This window comes from Acanthopagrus latus, chromosome 3 (assembly GCF_904848185.1).
Source record: "Acanthopagrus latus isolate v.2019 chromosome 3, fAcaLat1.1, whole genome shotgun sequence".
Taxonomy (NCBI): domain Eukaryota; kingdom Metazoa; phylum Chordata; class Actinopteri; order Spariformes; family Sparidae; genus Acanthopagrus; species Acanthopagrus latus.
Genome location: NC_051041.1, coordinates 22,941,251 through 22,960,507, shown reverse-complemented (window position 1 = coordinate 22,960,507; position 19,257 = coordinate 22,941,251). Strand labels below are relative to the sequence as shown.

Here is a 19,257-nt window from a genome sequence, read left to right as displayed (position 1 = left end):
TTTACAGTTAATATAATGTTGTCAGTTTACATATTTTAATGAAATTAGAGCACATTCTTCATTATGCAGCCTGTAATGTCAAAAAAAAAAATACCTTGAGTGACTCACCAGGAAAAGAAAACATCCAGTATAACATTTATTCTCTTCAGCCAAATACCACATCTAGTATATGAAGGAGGTCACTCTTAGTGACAAACTTGGCAGTTCGCTTCAGCTCTATTGCCCAATTAGCCAAGGCTGTCATCGGATTGCTTCAGAATGGAAATGAGACTCATTTTTACTTTAACGTGTTGGCATGTGGAACATGATACAAATGATGTGCACGTAATTTGACACTTACACCTTTGAATTGTGCCCCAGTTGAGGTTCAATACAGTTTTTTATTCCACTCTTTCTCCCACTCTTCAATTGATCATTTCCACATTTTGGCCACTCAGTCCCTGACATTGTTAGCAGAGTAGCTAAAGAACCTCCACCAAAGAACCTCTTCGCCTCGCTGAGGGAGCTCACAGCTGCGTCTCGGGGCTAGGCGGAACAGACAGGCCCGGGTGGACACGTGGCGGACTGCCCATCCACATGCACTGAGCCTGGATGCAGGAAATGTTACTTGGCTTCAGCAAGGCAGGTCCTGCTCGTGGAGGGGCAGCCCGAACTTGAGACGCTCAGCCTGTCTGGTCACGTAAGCCCAGAGACACCCGGTGGCAAAAAGTGGCTCCTGAGAGAAGACCAACAGGGAGCAAGCCCAAATGAGCAAATTAGAGGAAAACAAGCCCAGAAGACTGCCACCCGTGACTGCCAATATTAATAAGAGACTTACCAGAATAAACAAGGTAGCAGTTTCTTTCAGAATAAAAGAACATATAAAAAAAAACAAAAAACTGTCCACTATTTGCTCAGCATCAAAGAGTAGACAGACAGCAATTAACGAGTGAACATAGTGAAGCATTCAGCTGCTAAAGAGCCATATATGTTCTCTTCATGAGTAGGTGGCTTACATAACAGGGCTAATAGAAGAGAAAATTATTGGTCTTGTATTCATCTGTTGGACAGGAACATTACTCCCGGTGAATGATAATGTTGCACCGTAGGAATAGTTTATTAAAAAGTTCACCATATTACCCTTAAAGGTGATAATATTCCAATGGTGTCATTTGTCTCTGCTTGCCCCTAAGCTGCCAGAAAATCACTAAATGCAGGTTTAGGTTCGAGGACGTGCTTAGTATTGTGAAGCGTACATCCTTGAAGCAGGGGGAAACAGCTAGTCTGGCTTTGTACTTGATAAAAACATCTTCCAGCCAGTAATTAAGATAAAGTTTATCGTTTGTTTTAACATATACATAAAGAGAAAAGTATCCCATATTTTACCGGGCAGTAGCATAGTTATCAAGCAAGGAACACTGCTGCAGTGTTCATTACAGTGAAGAACATGTCCATATTGTAATTGAAGGGCTGCAGTGCTCCCCTACCCTTGCAGATCCTTCCACAAGGTCATGTATTAAGCCTGTGCACCTCGCAGGCTGAATCCTGAGCATAAACGCACCACTCAGAGGGACCAAATACATTCATCATACAAAGACACAGGAAATAATCCCTTACTGTGTTCACTGTTTAAGGGTATGCTTGACATTTCAATTGTCTGTGCCCTTCAGACAAATGAATTCTGTGTGAAGGATCGTGCCACACACTCAGCTCAAGTATTTAATGACTGTGATTCACGCACAAAAACGTGGTGATTCTCGTGTCAGGATTTCAACAGGGAGAACTGGATTGCTGTTTAAGGTGTCTCCTACTGCACCAACTCGCTCATATTAGTGTCATGAAGAGCAATTCTGTGTTGCGTTTTTGTGTGTTTTAGTGACAGGGAGTGACTAAGACGAGCACACACACACGCACTCGCACGCAGTAGATGTAGAGCACCAGAGGCTGTAAGCAGATTATTTCCAGCACAGACTCGCCATAGCAAAAGCTTAAGGGCATTTCAGCGGGTTGTTAATGTGCAGGATGTGATAACTCCCCAACACCTGTGAGAACTGCAGTCCGCCAAAAATGTCGAACGGGGTCGGTTTGATGTATTTCTGCTATAACGTTAGTGAGAAATAATTCACTGAAACATGAATAAGAGCACGAAAATGTATCCGTAACACAATTACACCCAACAAGAGCAAGAGGAGCGTGGAAATAATATGAGACACTGCGAAACACCTTGACAGTGTTGGCATACTTTCAAGTCTGAATGCAAATTGTTTGGTATTACTGATCTGATTAAATGTGTCTTCTCATGCCACAATGCTGACTTTAGAAGTCATCACTTTTGAATTAGCAAATCTAAATGTCAAATTAATATGTTCTGAATAAGCCATTTTTTAACTCAGAAGTCTGAATTTCTGCACGTCTTTTATATTGTCGTCATTACAAGATTTAATTCGAGTTCAAAGTCAACTGGACTTACTTGTTTTACATTCTTGAATGTACACTTAAGCAAGGTACTTAATCAGCAATGTAAAATAATGGGCTTGAGTTCATATTGGCGCAGGCTGTAGAACACCCTATCTTCCTGGGCTCCAGTGGAAAGAGAGGCTTGGTACAGAGTGTGGCAATGCCAGTCTGTTGGTGCACTGCAGTCTGAAGAATCAGTGTTCCCTGCAGAGTACCAGTCTTGCTTGCATTAAACAACCTGACAGCCCAGAACACGCATTTGGTAACTACACATCTATATACATTTGATTAAAATCACACAAATGCCTGTTTTTATGTATTGCTGTATATTCTGACAAGTGATAGTTGGACAAACAGACAAAAAAATATTTATTCCAAATATGATATAAATGCTAATGCGAAAGCCGTACATATATGCAAGCTGATGAGTGATTGGTACCAGGTGACAGCTCTGTCACCAAGATAGATACTAGTCTATACTGAAGGCCTTTCCTTTACTCTGCATACACTCTTCACAGCCATCTGAACACAGCAGGTATCTGTTTCATTCAAAACATCCTCAGCAACTGAATAGGCTGATTGCCACTGCTTCCCAAAACATCCTGACCGCTGCAGTGTACCGTCAGATATACCAGACATTCGTTTTAGCTTGCATTTTGGCTGGGTTTAGGCACTTACACTACCTGGTTAGGTTTAGGAAAACATTGTGGTTTGGCTTGAAATAACCACATTATGCACAGAACCTCAGTTCTGTCATGTACATGATGTAGGTATGTTAAAGTAACTCACTCTTGACATTTCGTCTCATGCTGGACACGAGCAGTGGTCTCCTGTGCTTGTTTGACCCGAGTAACTCCCTCAGGATTGTCCTCTCACGCATCTTCTTCTTTTTAACTAGTTTGGCCACAGTGTCACCTGCCACTCCATGTTTTTGATGCCAGAGACAAAAGTAAAGTGTAAATAAATGCTAATGTATTTGAAGATTGGTTCCAGGGTTACCTTTATGTGGCAACATAGTTATTCAACAGGCAACTGGTTTGTTATTATTTCTATTATTTTACATTTAGGTTGTTTTTTGTCTTTTCCTGGGATAAATGGGTTTCCATAGACATTAAGCCACTCAGACATATATACGTTAATAAATAATGTGCAGTATTTCCTATGTTACAAATGAGATCGATCCATAAGCAAAATAAACAAACTCGTTGTAACTACAGCTGTACTTGGTCAGGTATGATCGCTCACTTACAGTATGTTAGCAAACTTGGGATAAAGACTGCTGTTTGACTGACCTGATGTTATGTACTTGCGCTCGCATACCATTTATTATGTACTCTGTAGCTATATCTTGTGGTCATAGAACCTAAAATAACATACTGCAGTTTGAAGTGGAGATTCTGTGATAATTCCTATCCGTCTCTGAAATCTAACAGCACATGATTTTACAGTAGAACTTTGAATTGGATTACATTGTGCAGTTGCTGCTCTCCATTTTCTGCCATCCCCATGTGTGCAGACTGCATTGCTATCACTGTCAAAGCAGCGATCTTAACAAAGCAGCTCTCTTATCAAGGTCTTATCACCTCTGCTCCCTTGGTTCAAATTGTAACACTTAATCAATCCTGTTAAACAAACTGCCATTTGATGACAGTACAGTATGTGTCTGAAAGCAGCGAAGGACAGCTGCAGCAGCTCATTGATTTAGTGATTTCGGCCACAGGAAAAAGCCCCCCTGAGCACAGGAGAAACGGCATGGAAGCGCCTCGGGGAGATCACGAGTCCTTCGTGGGTCAAACACACAGACGATCATTTATGCTAATTCCTGCGCCCAGTTTAGAGCCACTAATCCACCCAGCTTGTTTGTCTTTAGACGGTGGGAGTAGACCCAAGCAAAGCACAAGGAAACAAAAAAAAATACATCAAAATTGCATTCGTCTGACTGCGAGGCGACGGTGCTGACACAGAGATACAACTTCTTCACATACAGTACACACCCGGAGGGATTACGCCGTCTCCAGCACACATCCACCAAGTCTCTGACAACAGTCACGCTCAAACACATCTGTCATCCTGGCTGGAGCTGCTTGATGCTGCAAGTAGTGACAGCGTTATCAGGAGGAGGCCTGTGGAGAGAGGGAGAGTAAGAATGAGGCAGAAAAGAGCACAACCTCAGCAGGGGCCTTCGCAGACCTCTCACGGCTCGCAGCTGGACAGCGGCTCTGACTAGGCGACTGCTGCCCTGCCAGGGAGAGTGTGCCAGCAGCGGAGAGTCAACAGCCATCATGTCACAGACAAAACACGCTGGAACTTTTGGTCCCATTTATCATCATGGGTAGTTTCATGCATAAACGTGTGCGCTCATTTCCTGTGCGTCAAATCCAATTCAGTCAGGTCAGTTCCTTCCTGACCGCGGAGATGTGTTTGCATTTGGACGTACCGGAAAACTCGATTTTGTCCTGTTTCTGTCGCACTACATCACAGAGCACTTCATACAGAGAATGAGAGAGTCAGATTTGTAAGTGTAGTTGTTATAATCAGTTTGCAGTGTTATGAACATTTTCCTATGTTTAATGTCATTGATTTATCTTTAATTATAGTGAATCTGAAAGTAGTAAAAAAAAAAAAATAATAATAATACTGTTATTTTCCAGGGTAAAACAAAAAAATGTAATGTCGTACATTTGCAAAAAGTTACGCTTTAGTACAAAAATATTTCAACATTTCATGGAACGACAGTGGTTGTGATCTGCTGCAGTATAGCTGGCGAACTGCTGTACAACCACAGCGCAGCGGCTGGCTGGTTTAGCACTCATCACCAGCTCCCACAGGTTCTCTTTATTTCCTCTATACTGATCCTCTCACTCCCCCCTGGGATTGTGTTCACCACTGGACACAATTTAGTTCAATAGGAAAAGGTTTTCTTTAGGGAGAATGTTATGGTCAGCACAAAAGACGTGTGTACTATCAACTCCTGTCTGCGAACTGCAGTTTGTCTTTGTTGTGGAGCGGTTACTTTACAGAGGAGGTGACATAATCTGCTGCAATAGCTTCCTCCATTTGAGATTCCCCGGCACCCTGTCCTCTCAAAGCTCAGCACTGTCCAGACGGCTGGCTATTTTCTTTTTTCTTTTCTTTTTTTCTTTTTTTCTTTTAGCAGGTCAGGGTTCACTAAAGTTGAACTCAGTGTAAACTCATTTTGTGTGTATTGCTGTGGGATCCACAAATCCCTTCGACTCGACAGGAATGAATGAAAATTGCGTATGCTAAATAAGAAGCTGTGGCCTGCCCCTCCAGAGATTTAGATGCAGGAGGGGCCACTGAAAAGTTTTGGGTGGCCACTTAAAGATATGGTTGAAATTGTCCAAATTGACTAGCTGGCTATGTATTTCTTATGTTAATCTTATTTTCATTATCTATTTACTGTAAATAAAGAGTGCCTAATGTTGAATATCAGATAGAAAATGATTATGCATGCAGCACTCATTACCAAGAAGCACATTATGCATATCCAACAAACTAGGACTAGGGGTGCAACAGTGACCACCAGCTTAGTTTTTGTATAAACACTGCAAAGAGAGAACAGCTACCAGCACTAAATCTCACTAATTGTAAAGTATATCATTATATTGTGTTTGTTTAATATAAGAACAACAGAGTTGTGGTTTCACAGGAATTAATGCAGCACACTGTTATGTGGCAAGGTATGCTACATTTCTCTTCATAAAACCGTAACTTGTTTTTGGGTTTTATATCGATTATACACGCAAGATGCACATTTAAATTAGTTAACTTACAAGTGCTGGTAGTTTTTGCAGTGTTTGGACAGAGACCCAGTTTCCCTCTGCGTACAGTCATCTTCCAAAGCCAAGCTAATCAGCTGCTGGCTGTAGTATCTTTTCTCATCTAACCCACAGCAAGACAGAGAATACGTCTATTTGCCAAAGTGTGGAACTGGTTTTTAGAAGCTACAAACATGAGTGACATAGTTGAATATATATTATATTTTGGAGGCATCTCTGTATGTACGTCCACCTGTGTGTGCACAAGCAGACTGAATGGGTGATGGTGCTTGTTGCACATGAAGTTCTAATGCAAACATTTACAACTCGTTCAATGCATCGTGCCATCGTGTTTTAATGGCTCGCTCAATGTTCCTATCTGTACAGCATATTAGCCCCATTTCAATATCATACAAATTGAAATGCGGGGACATTGAACACAAGTTAGAAGTAACACTAATAATGAATATTGTATTATTAAAATATGTATACATAATTGTGTTATCATATTATTATTAGACTTTTTTTTTTTTTAAACCTGTAATATAAATGCAGTTTCTCAAATCTGGACACATGTTCACAGGTCTGAGCACATGTTTGCAGGTATAAACACTTAGATCCCTCGACAGTCTCTGTAAACATTTGCAAATGTCAGGTCACTCATTATGCATTTTCATATCCGTGTACACGCTTACGAATCTGAGCACATACTACCAATATCAGGTGATGCATTTGCCAGATCAGAAGCCTAATTTTATCTCTGGTTGTGAAAAAAAAAAAACCAGTGTATTCCTGAGACAAATAAACATTTATGGTTAGTTCAGTTCTGCATCATAAAATCTCTGCATGCTGTGACAAAGCAGACTGTTGCACTTTCGATGAATCAGTGATTCTGCTGCAACAAGCTGATCATTGCTGTGCATGTTGTTGTTGTCGTGTCCCTCATCAGGAGAATGCAGCTTCAGCTCTGCGGGAGTGTACGACGGCACCGCGTTCAGCCGGATATTTCAGATCCTCTACAGAAATGAGGAGATTACGGTGAATGACTGCATGATCTTCAAAGTCCACCTGCTATTGGACGGAGAAAGGGTGAGTCATGCTGCTGACATTTTCTGTACACACAAACATCCTGTCGAGGCACATAGCAAGATAATTATTTTTTTATCAGTGGCTTGGCTATAAAACTCATGACAGAAAATTGCAGTGAAAGGAACCGTATAATGGTTACATGCATTAAGTGGCCATTAATTAATGCATTTAATCACCCACCGTTCCCTCCTACACAAGTTTGTGGTCCCCTCGCCTGCCATCAGACACAAACAATACATCCCTTTCATAATGGAGCTTTAATCCAGTAAATTAAAACAGAAACCTAACGTAACTATGTAATGAAGTCGTATCATCATGCTGGATAATGGAATAGTAATTCAGCTCTGTCATCTGCTAACAAAGGCTTGAAATGTCAGCGAGCTGATGGTTCTTGTCGAATAGACCTGTACCGTTGCTCAGTCACTTGCCCGTATATTCAGCAGATTCAATTTGTTGGAGTTGGTAACTATGTTTCCCAGAACTAGCTCACGGGAAATGAGAGGCCTCAAGGAGCAATTTGAATGTGCTGACTCGCAAAGTATTGAGAATAGCTACTGTTATTTATCTCTTCTTTAACCAACATATTCTCACTCCAGACTCGCCATAGACGGCAGCGCGGTCGGCCGCGGCTTTAATTGTCAAACTGTCATGCTGTGGTGAAGTTAGCAGTAATACACATCAACAATATCTAGTCAGAATTTCAAAATAAAGCTTGCAGCAAACATGTTGCACATAATGACACGACTTGTGGAGAGTTATTAACATTGAGAAAATGTCAGTTAAAATAATGATGAATAATAGTAGCTTACATTATGTAATTTACTTACATAACATAACTTAAAGACAAACCATTCTAGACTCCTCGACACTCATGGGATGCAAATCCTGGTCTCCTGGGAGAAAATCCTGTGTATGGGTCTCATTCTCGACCACCCCCTGACTTGGACCCACTCTTTATGCCATTTCACTGGAGAGGCTCTTCAGGAAATGATGCGATAGTGTTTAACTACAGAGTCATGCAGGGAGTGATAGCAGGCAGTATGTGACACCAAATGGATGGCGCAGTATCGACACAAGTTGTACAGGAAAGAAGGAAAGACAGAAGGACAAAGCAGACATGGTGATACAAACCAGAAATCCCATTCACTTCACACTTCAATGATGCTAATGTGTGTCATATGATTTTTCTGATAAGCCTCTATTTTGAACAATACAGCTGTCTACAAGGGCTTTGTAATTGCACTTGGGTTCACTTTTACAGACATATATATCACTTTTAAATTCTCATCTATTTTCTCCTGTTTTAAGCATCTTACTGCAGTTATTGTGTATTGGGCTGTGAGTGCTGCTCTGAGCACTTCAACCTAAAAGTGATACATCCATGACAGAGTTTAATTTAATCTAGAAAATGCAAGGTTTACCAGCATAAAACAGACAAGATGATGAATGTGAAGCCGAAATTTGTTTGTGTCCCCTTTTTCTTCCGTCCTGTTAATCATCTTGTACCCTCTCAGATTTATCTTTCAAACCTCTGGAGAGGGTTCAGAATGACCCGCAGACTGAGAACTATCGATTGCTGTGCCTCACAAACACGGCGCAGCCTCTCCCCCGGCAAAGTGCAGAAACTGTGGCAAATATATTCATGGGAAAATTGATGAGTTGGTGAGCTCTTCACGAAAAGGATAGGTATAAGCTCTCCCAAAATGTAGTCATCAAGTTTCATAGTACGCAAAAAACTTCTAGGCTCTAATTGTAGTGGATGGAGGCTTGTTTAAACATGAAAAATAACTGGGAAAAAAGCTCCATACAGCTCACCAGGTGTAATCCAAGTCTCCAGAGGCCCAGAGATCCAAAATTGATTTAAAATGACGTCATGTTTACCCTTTCTAAAGCCCTAATTCTTTGCTGCTAAGCTAAAAGTGTTAGCATGCACCCGTCTGGAGAGGACGCACAAGCTTGACCACGCATCGAGGGTGTATATTACGTCTTTTTAAATCAATTGGAATCTACCAGAGCCTCCAGTGACTTAGTTCATGCCGGATGAGCTGTATGGAGTCATTCTTTTTGTTTTCTCGGATGTGTTTTCCCCCAGCTGCTTCTGTTGTTTAGGAGACTGTGCAACACTGTTTTTTGCTTTGAAGCTCCAGAAATGTTTTGCGGACTATGAAACTTTGCTCGTCTTTCCATCAGCATGGGGTGAGAAAATAACTGCATTTTTATTTTTAGGTGAAGTTATCCTTTAAAGCGCCTCTCAAAGGAAAGAAATCTTAGCAAAAAAAAAACACTGTAGTTTTTTTTTTTTTTTTTCAAAACAGTGCCGGGGGCTCCAAAAGGACTAAGGCATGCCCTGATGACCAAAAACCAAACAGGGTGGTGAGGTTAATCCCCCTTCTGAAAAATAGCTCTATGTGAACCGTTATAAAAACAGTCAGAGGATTATTAAGTCCCACAGCCTGCCTCTTGGACTTAATGTGCTTTAATTCAGAGACCAATGTAAATTGCCTGCATTCAGCTGAAATGAGCAGGTGTGTAAACCTGCCTGACAGTTATTGATGTACTGTCCTTTACGTTTTCACGTCCGTTGTCTGCCTGTTTTTTGTTGTTGGAAGCCACTGGAGCTCAAAATTGATCAGTGGTGACAGCAATGAGACAGACCCGGGGCCGGGGGGAAAGGGGGGCTGAAGATGTCCCCACTCGAAACTAAATCGTCCGTGAGATAGCCACGGCTCACACACATGACTTTACCCTGTGAACTGCGCTCTGACGTATGTCTGCGGTACCGATGCCTGGAATACTGCGGAAGGATCCCTCCAAAATGTGAATATTAAATCTCACATGACTCCGCACAAGTCCTAAATTTAGAAGTTTTCATTAAATGTAGACATTCGTATGGAGGTGTGGAGACAGAGGAGCCTTAAGGCATGTCAGATTTTAGCTGTAAGCTCTCCCGCAGGCTCCCCACTCATTAACCTTCAGGAGGTTATCTGCCGCTCACAGCCACAGATAGCACGGGCGAAAATAGCCCCTCGTTTTCCCCCGTGTACGCACATATGTATGCTTAATCAATCACAACTTCAATACCTGGACAGAACTGCAAAGATTTGTAGACTAACCGTACAGTATGTGTGTGTGTGTGTGTGTGTCTGTGTGTGTTTCAGGCAAATGTAAGAGGGGAAGAGCTCCGTCGACTCTTCATTATAATTAGCAACACCTTCAAAGCCTGCACTCGCTGCGCCGCCTTTGTAGTTTGCTCTCACCTTTTGTTTTTTTTTCCCACCTCGCCTTTGGTTTTTCTACATTTGAATAGGAGCTCTTTATTTTCCGTAAGCCTCGATGGTCCGTGGCACTTTGAAAGCCGGGTAATTCAATTCCGCTCAGCCTACATCACATTAAAAAGACGCGCAGGCATACAGTTTGTCTGCCTCACGGAGAAAATAAACACTTCATTAACAAGAACTCTGAAGTGACTAAATCAGCATTGCAAAGAACACGGGGCACGTCGCGGTTCCATGGCAGATCACAGTATTCACAGACCCCACTGTACACCGTCAACATGTTCTCATTCCTTACTCCCATCGGTAATAATAATGAATAGGCAAAATCCGGTTACACTTTCACTTTCATCTTCTCATTTGAGAAACATTTCACATATAAGCCTATGCGCTCTGGACTGTAAAAGGAGAGGCTCGCTCAGAAATGACAATTCAGTCATTATCCACTCACCCCGATGCCGATGGAAAGTCGGGTGAAGTTTCCATAAAACATTTCTGGAGTGCCACAATGAAATAGCATTCTCCTAAACAACAGAGGTAGATGGGACGTAAAGACATAACTGAAAACAACAAACATTAAATGGATCCCTACAGCTTGTTCAGTGTAACTGATGTCTTAAGAAGCCCAGAGATCTCAAATTGATTTAAAAAAAGATGTTATTTACTTCCTTAATGTAGCTTACAATTTCAGCTTCAAAGAATGTTGTAAAGAACATGGTCCCCATCTACTTCAATTATGCAAGAGAAATACTGCAAGGCTGTTTTGCTTTGAAACTGCAGAAATGTTTTGAGGACGACAAAACTTCACCCAGGATTTTCTATCAGCGTGGGGGTGAGTATAAGGACGGGATTTTTATTTTTAGGTGAACTCTACCTTTAACCTTTTGAGGTTAGATTAAGGCAGCTAGATTGATTGGTTAGGTTAGAGAAAACATCGTGGTTTGGGAAAAAATACTTATGTAAGTACAGTTACATAACTTGTGTTGTGCAACTTACTATCAGTTAAATATAATAATAGAAATACATTTAATTCATAGCGCCTTTCAGGGTACCCAAGGACACTTAACAAAATGGAACAAACAAAACAAAGAATAAATGGATAAACAAAAAATACATATTAGGTAAAGAAATAGAAAAGTTGATTGATTTAATAGGGCTGGATCTAGAGCTGATAGGACTTATAAAAGTCATCTTTGACTTTTGGTTATGAACAGAACTTAAAGGAGACTCCTCCTGGCGACATTCTTTCTTGATCTTTATACTACTACACTAGAGGGACACCTCCAGAGGTGATGATAGAGGGGTACCTATAGTTTCATAGTCTGAAGCATTGGGCCACAACATTTAAAATCATGAGCAGGTTTCTGTTTTATGAAAGCTGCTCAGTGACACAATGAAACCAAAAAAGCTAAACTTTCAGGCTATAAAATTACCTGGATTCTCCACGTTGCGGGGTCCATAGAGCGGACGAGTCAAAAATGTGTTCACCGCCACTTCTTAAGCTTATCAGAAGAAGTCTTTTTTTCCCATCACATGACAATCAAAACCAATTCGCATCAAATCCTTTTTATTCCTATAGCCCAAAATCACAATCACATTGCCGCAGTGGGCTTTACTGTCTGTACAGTGAACGATATCCCCACAATTCAAGTGAGCAAAATGTGCCACATTGAGGAAAAAACCTTTTAACGCGGGATAAAAAAAAAGATGGAAGAAACATGAGGTGAGATCGCTCTCCCAGGACAGACAGACATGCAATAGATGTCGCATACACGGAACAGAACAACACAATCACGGTTCACATGTTGCATTGACAGGATATCTGATACAAATTATGAAATATAAGTAAAGCGTGTGGATCCAGGAGACGACTGAGGAGGCTGAGGCATCGCCAAGTGGAGCCTGAACCACAAGACCTCTTCTTCTCCACCGTGGTGACAGAGGAGAGCGATGGCCACTACCTCAAAGCCTGGCATCTTTTAGGCTTGATTGGGCCACTGACCATTTGACACGCTGGATTTGAGAATAGGCTGATTCTGTAAATGTCCCTCATATACCTCTTGGTCACTGTTGGTTGCTGTTCTTTTGCATTGATAAAGTATTCATGTTGAGATGAATGTCACACTTAGGGGGGAAAAAAAAACAAACATGGGAAACATGATGCAGATGCTACTACACTGGATGGTTTGATGAGTGAAAAATGACGTGAATCATATGCTCTGGCCCTCAAAGTCACCGGCTCTCAATGCAGTTGAGAGTCGGTTCGACATGTTGGATGTGCTGTTGTCCGAGTGACAACAAAAATGCAAAAAGCTGCTTGACCGTCTATGTAAAACCCAAACTCAGGGGAGAGAGTGATGTTCATTAACAAATCTACCCATGTTTTGCAGGTGGAGGAGGCCTTGAGTGAGGTGGACTTTCAGTTGAAGCTGGATCTTCATTTCACCGACAATGAGCAGCAGTAGGTTTTTTAACAGCTTTGTGTGTGTGTGTGTGTGTGTGTGTGTGTGTATGTGTGTGTGTGTGTGTGTGTGTGTGTGTGTGTGTGTGTTTGAGAGAGCGAGAGAATGCTTGACTTTCCCCTTGTGCAGTTTTTATGCAAGAGTGAGAATGCAAACTAGGCATGAATAAGGGCTATTATGTCCTTTGGCTCATAGCCACCTCTTTAAGCACCTGATCACAGCGTTTGTGCGAGCAATACATGAATGCTGTGATTAGCCTGTTTGCTCGGGTGTAATAGAAGAAGAAATGGGTGCTTTGCATTAGCATGCATGCTAAAAGGTGCCATTTTTGTTGGGGCACTGCCCTTGTTATCGTCCAGCAGCTGCACATTAGTCGAGAGGGGTTAGTGTTGTGTTTTTGTGTTGAAACTGTTATTTCATGGTTTTTTGTCATACCTGTGAGATTATAGTGCTTGTCAGTGCTAAACAGGGCTGAATTATGGAGCTCCTTCTCATAGCATGGATTCCAGTCGTCTTTTTCGTCTGCATGACTGTAGAATCTCTCTAGTTCTCCATTTCCAACTCTTTCTTTTATAGCTGTGGGAACAATGTACTTAACAATGATGTTAGATTACTGGTGAGCAGCAGTTGGCATCGCAGACATCTCAGTTTTTCTCCATCCACCTCCATAAAGAGAGCTGCCGATTTAAACCAAGGCAGATACTCTCCAGGGTTAGGTGTAATAGATCTATTCCAACATTAATTTTTATTATGTGCCATCAAATCACTTCATTTGCACTTAAGGAACCTGTACCCTTTCTAGTCACCACTGCTGGACTGGAATCCAGTCCCAGTTTAACTGATATTTTTTTCTGTGTCTGTCTTATTTTCTAATTTTGTTCAATTTGTTGTTTGTTTACTTTACGTTTGTTGCTTGAGATGACTTTTTCCATTGTCAGCCATGTACTGGTCAGTTGGAGTATGCGTTAAAGATGGGGAAAACGCCACAAAACTAGAGCTCCTCAGGCCACAGCAAGTAAATTTGGCACTCGTGTTTTAGTGTGACATCTGTCGCTCCTCTTCCATCCCTCAGGCTGGCAGAGATAGTGACGGTCCCGCTGATCAGCAGTCGGACCCTCAGCCTCCACTTCCACCCGCGGAGAGGCCTCCACCACCACGTCCCTGTCATGTTCGACTACTTCCACCTGTCCGTCATCTCTGTCTCCATACATGCTTCACTGGTTGCCTTACATCAGCCGCTAATCAGGTAGAGGGGCTTTTCTTTCTTTTTTTTTTTTTTTTTTTTTACCATTGAGAGACATTGAATTTACCCCACTATGACTTTAATATGAAGGACCCAATATTGTTTTTGCTAAAATTATATTAGGTCTATGAGCAGGATAAAAATGTGGTCACTGGCCTATTTTTTTTTTTCCAGCTGAATTGTGTTAACTGAGCATCCTGTAAAAGAGTTCTAAACCTGATCCATGCTAAAAAAAAAAACCAAAGCTAATACTACAAGGTAGCAATATGTAAGCAACCTCACCAGTTGATGATCCATGTAGAAAACATAAAGAAAAAGCGATGTTCTTGTAAGTAGCTACTTAGTTTTATAAGCATGAAATGGAAAGCCATATCAGGCTTTTATTTCTTTATAATGTAACCTTAGAAATGTGTTTGTATTTCCAAGCAGTATAAGGTAACATACAAATATAAGTTCAGGACTAACTCATATGTATCACAAATGTAACTTAATATAGAGTTGGCTGGGGTTGGACAAGCAGGCTGCTAACATTAGCATGGCATAGCTATGGCTAGCTCCAGCAGTAGGGGAATATTAGCCTACACAGTGGACGTTTTAATGTAACCAGTACCATTACTAATGGGTGTAACTTTAGTTAGTCAATAATGTGCTTCATGGTCTTGGAAGTAATGCTAAGTTACTGCATTTTTAGTTGAAGATGCTTAGCAGCAAACGCTAGTATGACCACGTGTGCTTTTGAACGCATTCTTAAAATAATGTAACCGGCAATTTTACTAATGGATGTAACCTAGCTAGTAAATAATGCGCTCTGTGGTCTTGGAAGTAGCGCTCAGTTACAGCTGAACGTGGCAGCTCAAGCTAGCTCAGTTGCTTGACTGTAAATTTCCTCTCCAAATGTCCAGAGAGAATAAGCAACTAATGCAAAAAACTTAGATAGCATCCAGCCTTCTAACGCTAGAGGTAATACAACCCTGCGGACTCATAGAATTTAATTAAATGTTTTTAACTGCTCAGTTAAGGTTGTATATTTAGCCATTTACTCCATTCCTTACAGAACTGTTGTGATCTGTAAAGACTGGGTTGGCTTGGCTCTTACTATAGAGCCATAAACACCAATTTGGCATTTTGACAAGCCCAAAGCTTGATAGGCCTGCTGTGCCTAGCTGTTTGCTAAGCTATGATTGGAAAAGTGTTGTTCAGGGACTGGATTCAGTGAATAAGGAATGAGGCTTTTTTTTTGTAGATTACTGAATTATAGGACTGTTTACACTGGAGAGATTTTGAGTTTTTGAGTGTAAACTATAATTGCGATCTCATCCAGAGTACCAGGAGCAGCGGTGCTAAAGAGAATGTACTACAGGGACGGCTTCTTTGTTTTCCGCAGTCACAATTACAAGTGTGTCTGCTAGCTGCTTGAACGCATACTTCTCCCAAACACTTATCTGATGAATTCAGCTGTCAATATCATAGGGTAAGTGTTTAGCCATGCATTACATAGATTACCGCAGCACTTGATTGATTGGAACAGTAGCAGCTCCCGTCCCTCAGCTTGTCCTGTCGCCCCCTCACGCACGTACGCACTAATGGTTGTCCCTGCACGTGTCCTCCCTGTTTTCTCTGCAGCTTTGCACGTACTGGGAAGGGCTCCTGGCTGGGGAAGGGCTCGCCAGAGAGCACGAGCGACCCATCTGCCATGTCTGTGGAGAACCTTGTGTTCGGAGCTGGCTACTGCAAGCCTGTCATCTCTGAGGTATGTTAACCTTTAGCAGTTCAGCCACGTTCAGTTAAGAAAAGCCATGAATGGCGAAAAGCCCATTTTTGTCTCACAAAGCTGAAAACAGCTGAAAATGAGCCGGGCGTTGTCCCCGTGCAGCTGGTCGCTCCCTTTTTGTAAGCAAGCAGTTAAAATGCCAAGTGATGATGTAAATGTGATCTCGGTTTAGGGACAGAGGCGGTGGATTTAGTTGTGATTTGTTTTGGCATGCCATCCAGAAGCAGCAGGATTCAGCCCAAGAGCTGGGCACAGTCATTCTGATCTGGATTACTGATCCTGGACTTGTCTGTCCCTCAGAATCGGCCATTTGTTGGGGCTCCATGGAGTCTTAAGGCTTAAAGACCAGAGGCCAGCACAGAGATTATTACTGTGCTGCACTGTGGCTTTTCATAATATCTGATTAACCCACCTGCCCAGGCATGTAGGCTCCAGGCTTAGCATCTGGAAGTGATAGCAGCTCTCCCTGGAAATGATGGTGTAGTGCAGCTCCCCCCCCCCATGTCTCTGTGCTCATTTACAGTACAGTCGAGCTCCACGATGACAGAAACGATGATCCCAATTACTGTTATCACAATTATTAATCATGATTATATATGTTTTACATCACAGGAATTGAATTATTTTATTACCCTTTAATCACTTAAACATACAGTACTATTTCTTTCAGTGCTGAGTTGCTCAAGTAGGAGCATCTGGAAAATCTCTATATTACATACATTTTTTTTTTTTTTTATAAATCATTTTTAAAAAATGCTGCTTGAAACAAACTTTGCACATAGTCTGATTGTCTTTGCATTGATTGGTTTGAAACCAAAGTTTTTTTTGGTAATTAATATTTTTATTATAAGGTTTTATCTGTCATGTTTGACCAAAACATTATTTTCTACTATGAGCTGTATCCGTTTTCAACACTACATACAGCACTGCAATGACATTAAACTGTATTTGAACTAGATCTTGAGTTAAAAGTACAGTTTATTATTTTGGGGAAATACGGTAATACAGAAATATTAGAGGAAGTGATGGTAATGAGTCCTCAAACCGGAAATTAGTTAGCATTTTTGCACTTCTGTTAACCTCGTCTCAGAGTCTTTTTTTTTTTTTTTAATGGGTTTTCGGTTGAATGCCCGAAATAAGGTCTGTGGTTTCCACAGGTTTAACATATTTTTCACATTTCATACGAACAGAAAATGACACAATGGAAGCATTGTCGATGTACATTTATCTATGTATACCATTTTCCCACAATGCAATGCACAAATGAATAAAGGAACTGCTTTACTACACTTTGTTGACAACCAAACAAATTCTGTCCCGCTAAAATTATGTTGTATGTTTAACTACGTTTTTTTTTTTTTTTTTGCATACTAGCTGATAAAACGACCCACTGTGATGAGTAGCGTTTAGTAGCTACTGTGCAGAAAAACTAGCATGGATTCAGGACATGAAACCAAGCAGATTTAGTGTGTCTACTGATGTCGTTGATGACAAATGTGAGTAATTTTGTTCTGAAAACCTGCTCTGAGGGTATAAGATCTACGGCCTCAGGAGTCAGCTCAGGCCCATGTGAAAAAACTTCTTTTCTTTAGTTTCCTGAACTGTGATTTTTGATGGAGCCATCAAAATGATCTCTCATCTCTGGCTTTCTCTTGTGTTTTCCAATTATTCCAACTCGTGTTCAGCTGTAAAACCGTTGGTTCCATTTTCCCCCTCTCTCTTTATAACATCCATCTCTGTGGACGTCACAGTCTACACTGTAAATCTTAATGAGCGTCCTGGTCGCCCCCCCCCACCCCACCCCAACCTCCTCCTCCTGGATTTTACTCCCACCCCTGGCTGGGCACTTTAATAAGCTCTGCGTTTAGCCAAGCAGGGGGGTTTCGTTTGATCACGGTAATGAGTTCTGCTCACAAGCGCCACGTACCACATAGCTGCAGGTGAAATCCGCACAGGATGCCGCCTCCTCCTTCACTTTTATTTATTTAGGGCCTTTCACCTGCGGCTATGCTGTGTTTTCATCACTTTCCCCCCTTAACATCATGGCGTTCATGTTAAGTGAGATGTTGCTATATCGGAGCAAAACAATTCACATCGTACATTTCCACTGATATCAGCTGTTATATCTCAAAAGGAAGTAAAAAGGTCATAACAGGACATTTTGAGAGTAAAGCGAGGCTGTTAGAAGTGAGACACCTGAGAATGTTTGGTCATTTGGGGGGAAATAAAAACATGGCTCGAAACATAAAACTCAAAAATCCTGTCAAATATATTGTCCGTTGAGAAGCTCTTCTCCACCAGCACAAGACGTCTTCAACAGCAGCCGTGATTGGATGCTTAAACCACCAGACGCTGTGACGGTGAACTGTAAAAGTCACGTCAACAGCAGAAAACAAAAGCAAGAAACTCTCATGTCAGGTGACTTAGAACCCCAGCACTTCCCAGGCATTGTCAGCTGAGAGAGAATCTATGGTTTTAGGATAATGACTAGTTCATACTGAAAAATAGCTATTTTTCTCTGCCCCTCGCTCACAGACTGATCCAGGCAGGCCTCTATAAAGGTAAAAAGAATTATGAAAGTAAACATACAGATGTTCCTTCCTGGTTTGGGTATACTGCGCCGTTGCAATTACAGAGCGCACGCAGGTATGATGATAGGGCCGGAGACGTGGCTTGCTCGGGGCAAATTACAGTACATCCCCAGATACACAGCCATCACATGCCTTTGGAGGCTTGGAGCCCCACCGGCGCTACCAAAACATCCCAGCCATGGGAAGAACTCGCTCGGTAGCAGTCCATCTCAGGTCAGGGACCAGCGGGCGAGGACAGTCGATCACATTCTGGCTCTGTCTCGTGATGGCTGACGTGCACAATGATAGTTGTTTGCGTAGAGGGCCATTAGCTCTTCAGGAAGATAAATGTGAGACATGATTATGGCATCAAGGCTCTGATCATTTGTAGCTGTTTGAAGAGGAACTTCAATTGCACTGCTGCTATACAGTTAATATTTCTACTGCATTGTTAGAGAGCCATCTACTGGAAACATGGTCCATATTACAACTTATTAAGCCAGCACAGAGATTGTACTTGAGCTAGAGGAATGATTGGATTGTCTTTTTCCTTAAATGTCCCTTTTTCATTAAGTGACTTACTACTGTTGTTGAATGTTTTATTGTATGATTTTAGCTCAAAATAAATGACTGTT

The 19,257-nt window shown here is 41.6% G+C and overlaps 1 protein-coding gene across 4 annotated transcripts in view; it reads left to right on the top strand.

Moving 5' to 3' along the window:
• Positions 1–19,257, top strand: part of fam135b (family with sequence similarity 135 member B) — a 50,842-nt gene that overhangs the window by 15,378 nt on the left and 16,207 nt on the right. For 3 of the 4 annotated variants that reach the window (XM_037093796.1, XM_037093794.1, XM_037093793.1), the window contains 4 exons: positions 7,165–7,304; positions 12,967–13,037; positions 14,111–14,284; positions 15,905–16,031. In XM_037093796.1, the coding sequence (XP_036949691.1) occupies positions 7,165–7,304; positions 12,967–13,037; positions 14,111–14,284; positions 15,905–16,031 (512 nt within the window). Of the gene's footprint in view, positions 1–7,164; positions 7,305–12,966; positions 13,038–14,110; positions 14,285–15,602; positions 15,753–15,904; positions 16,032–19,257 lie in introns of those variants that run through there. The other variant, XM_037093797.1, reaches the window with a different exon arrangement.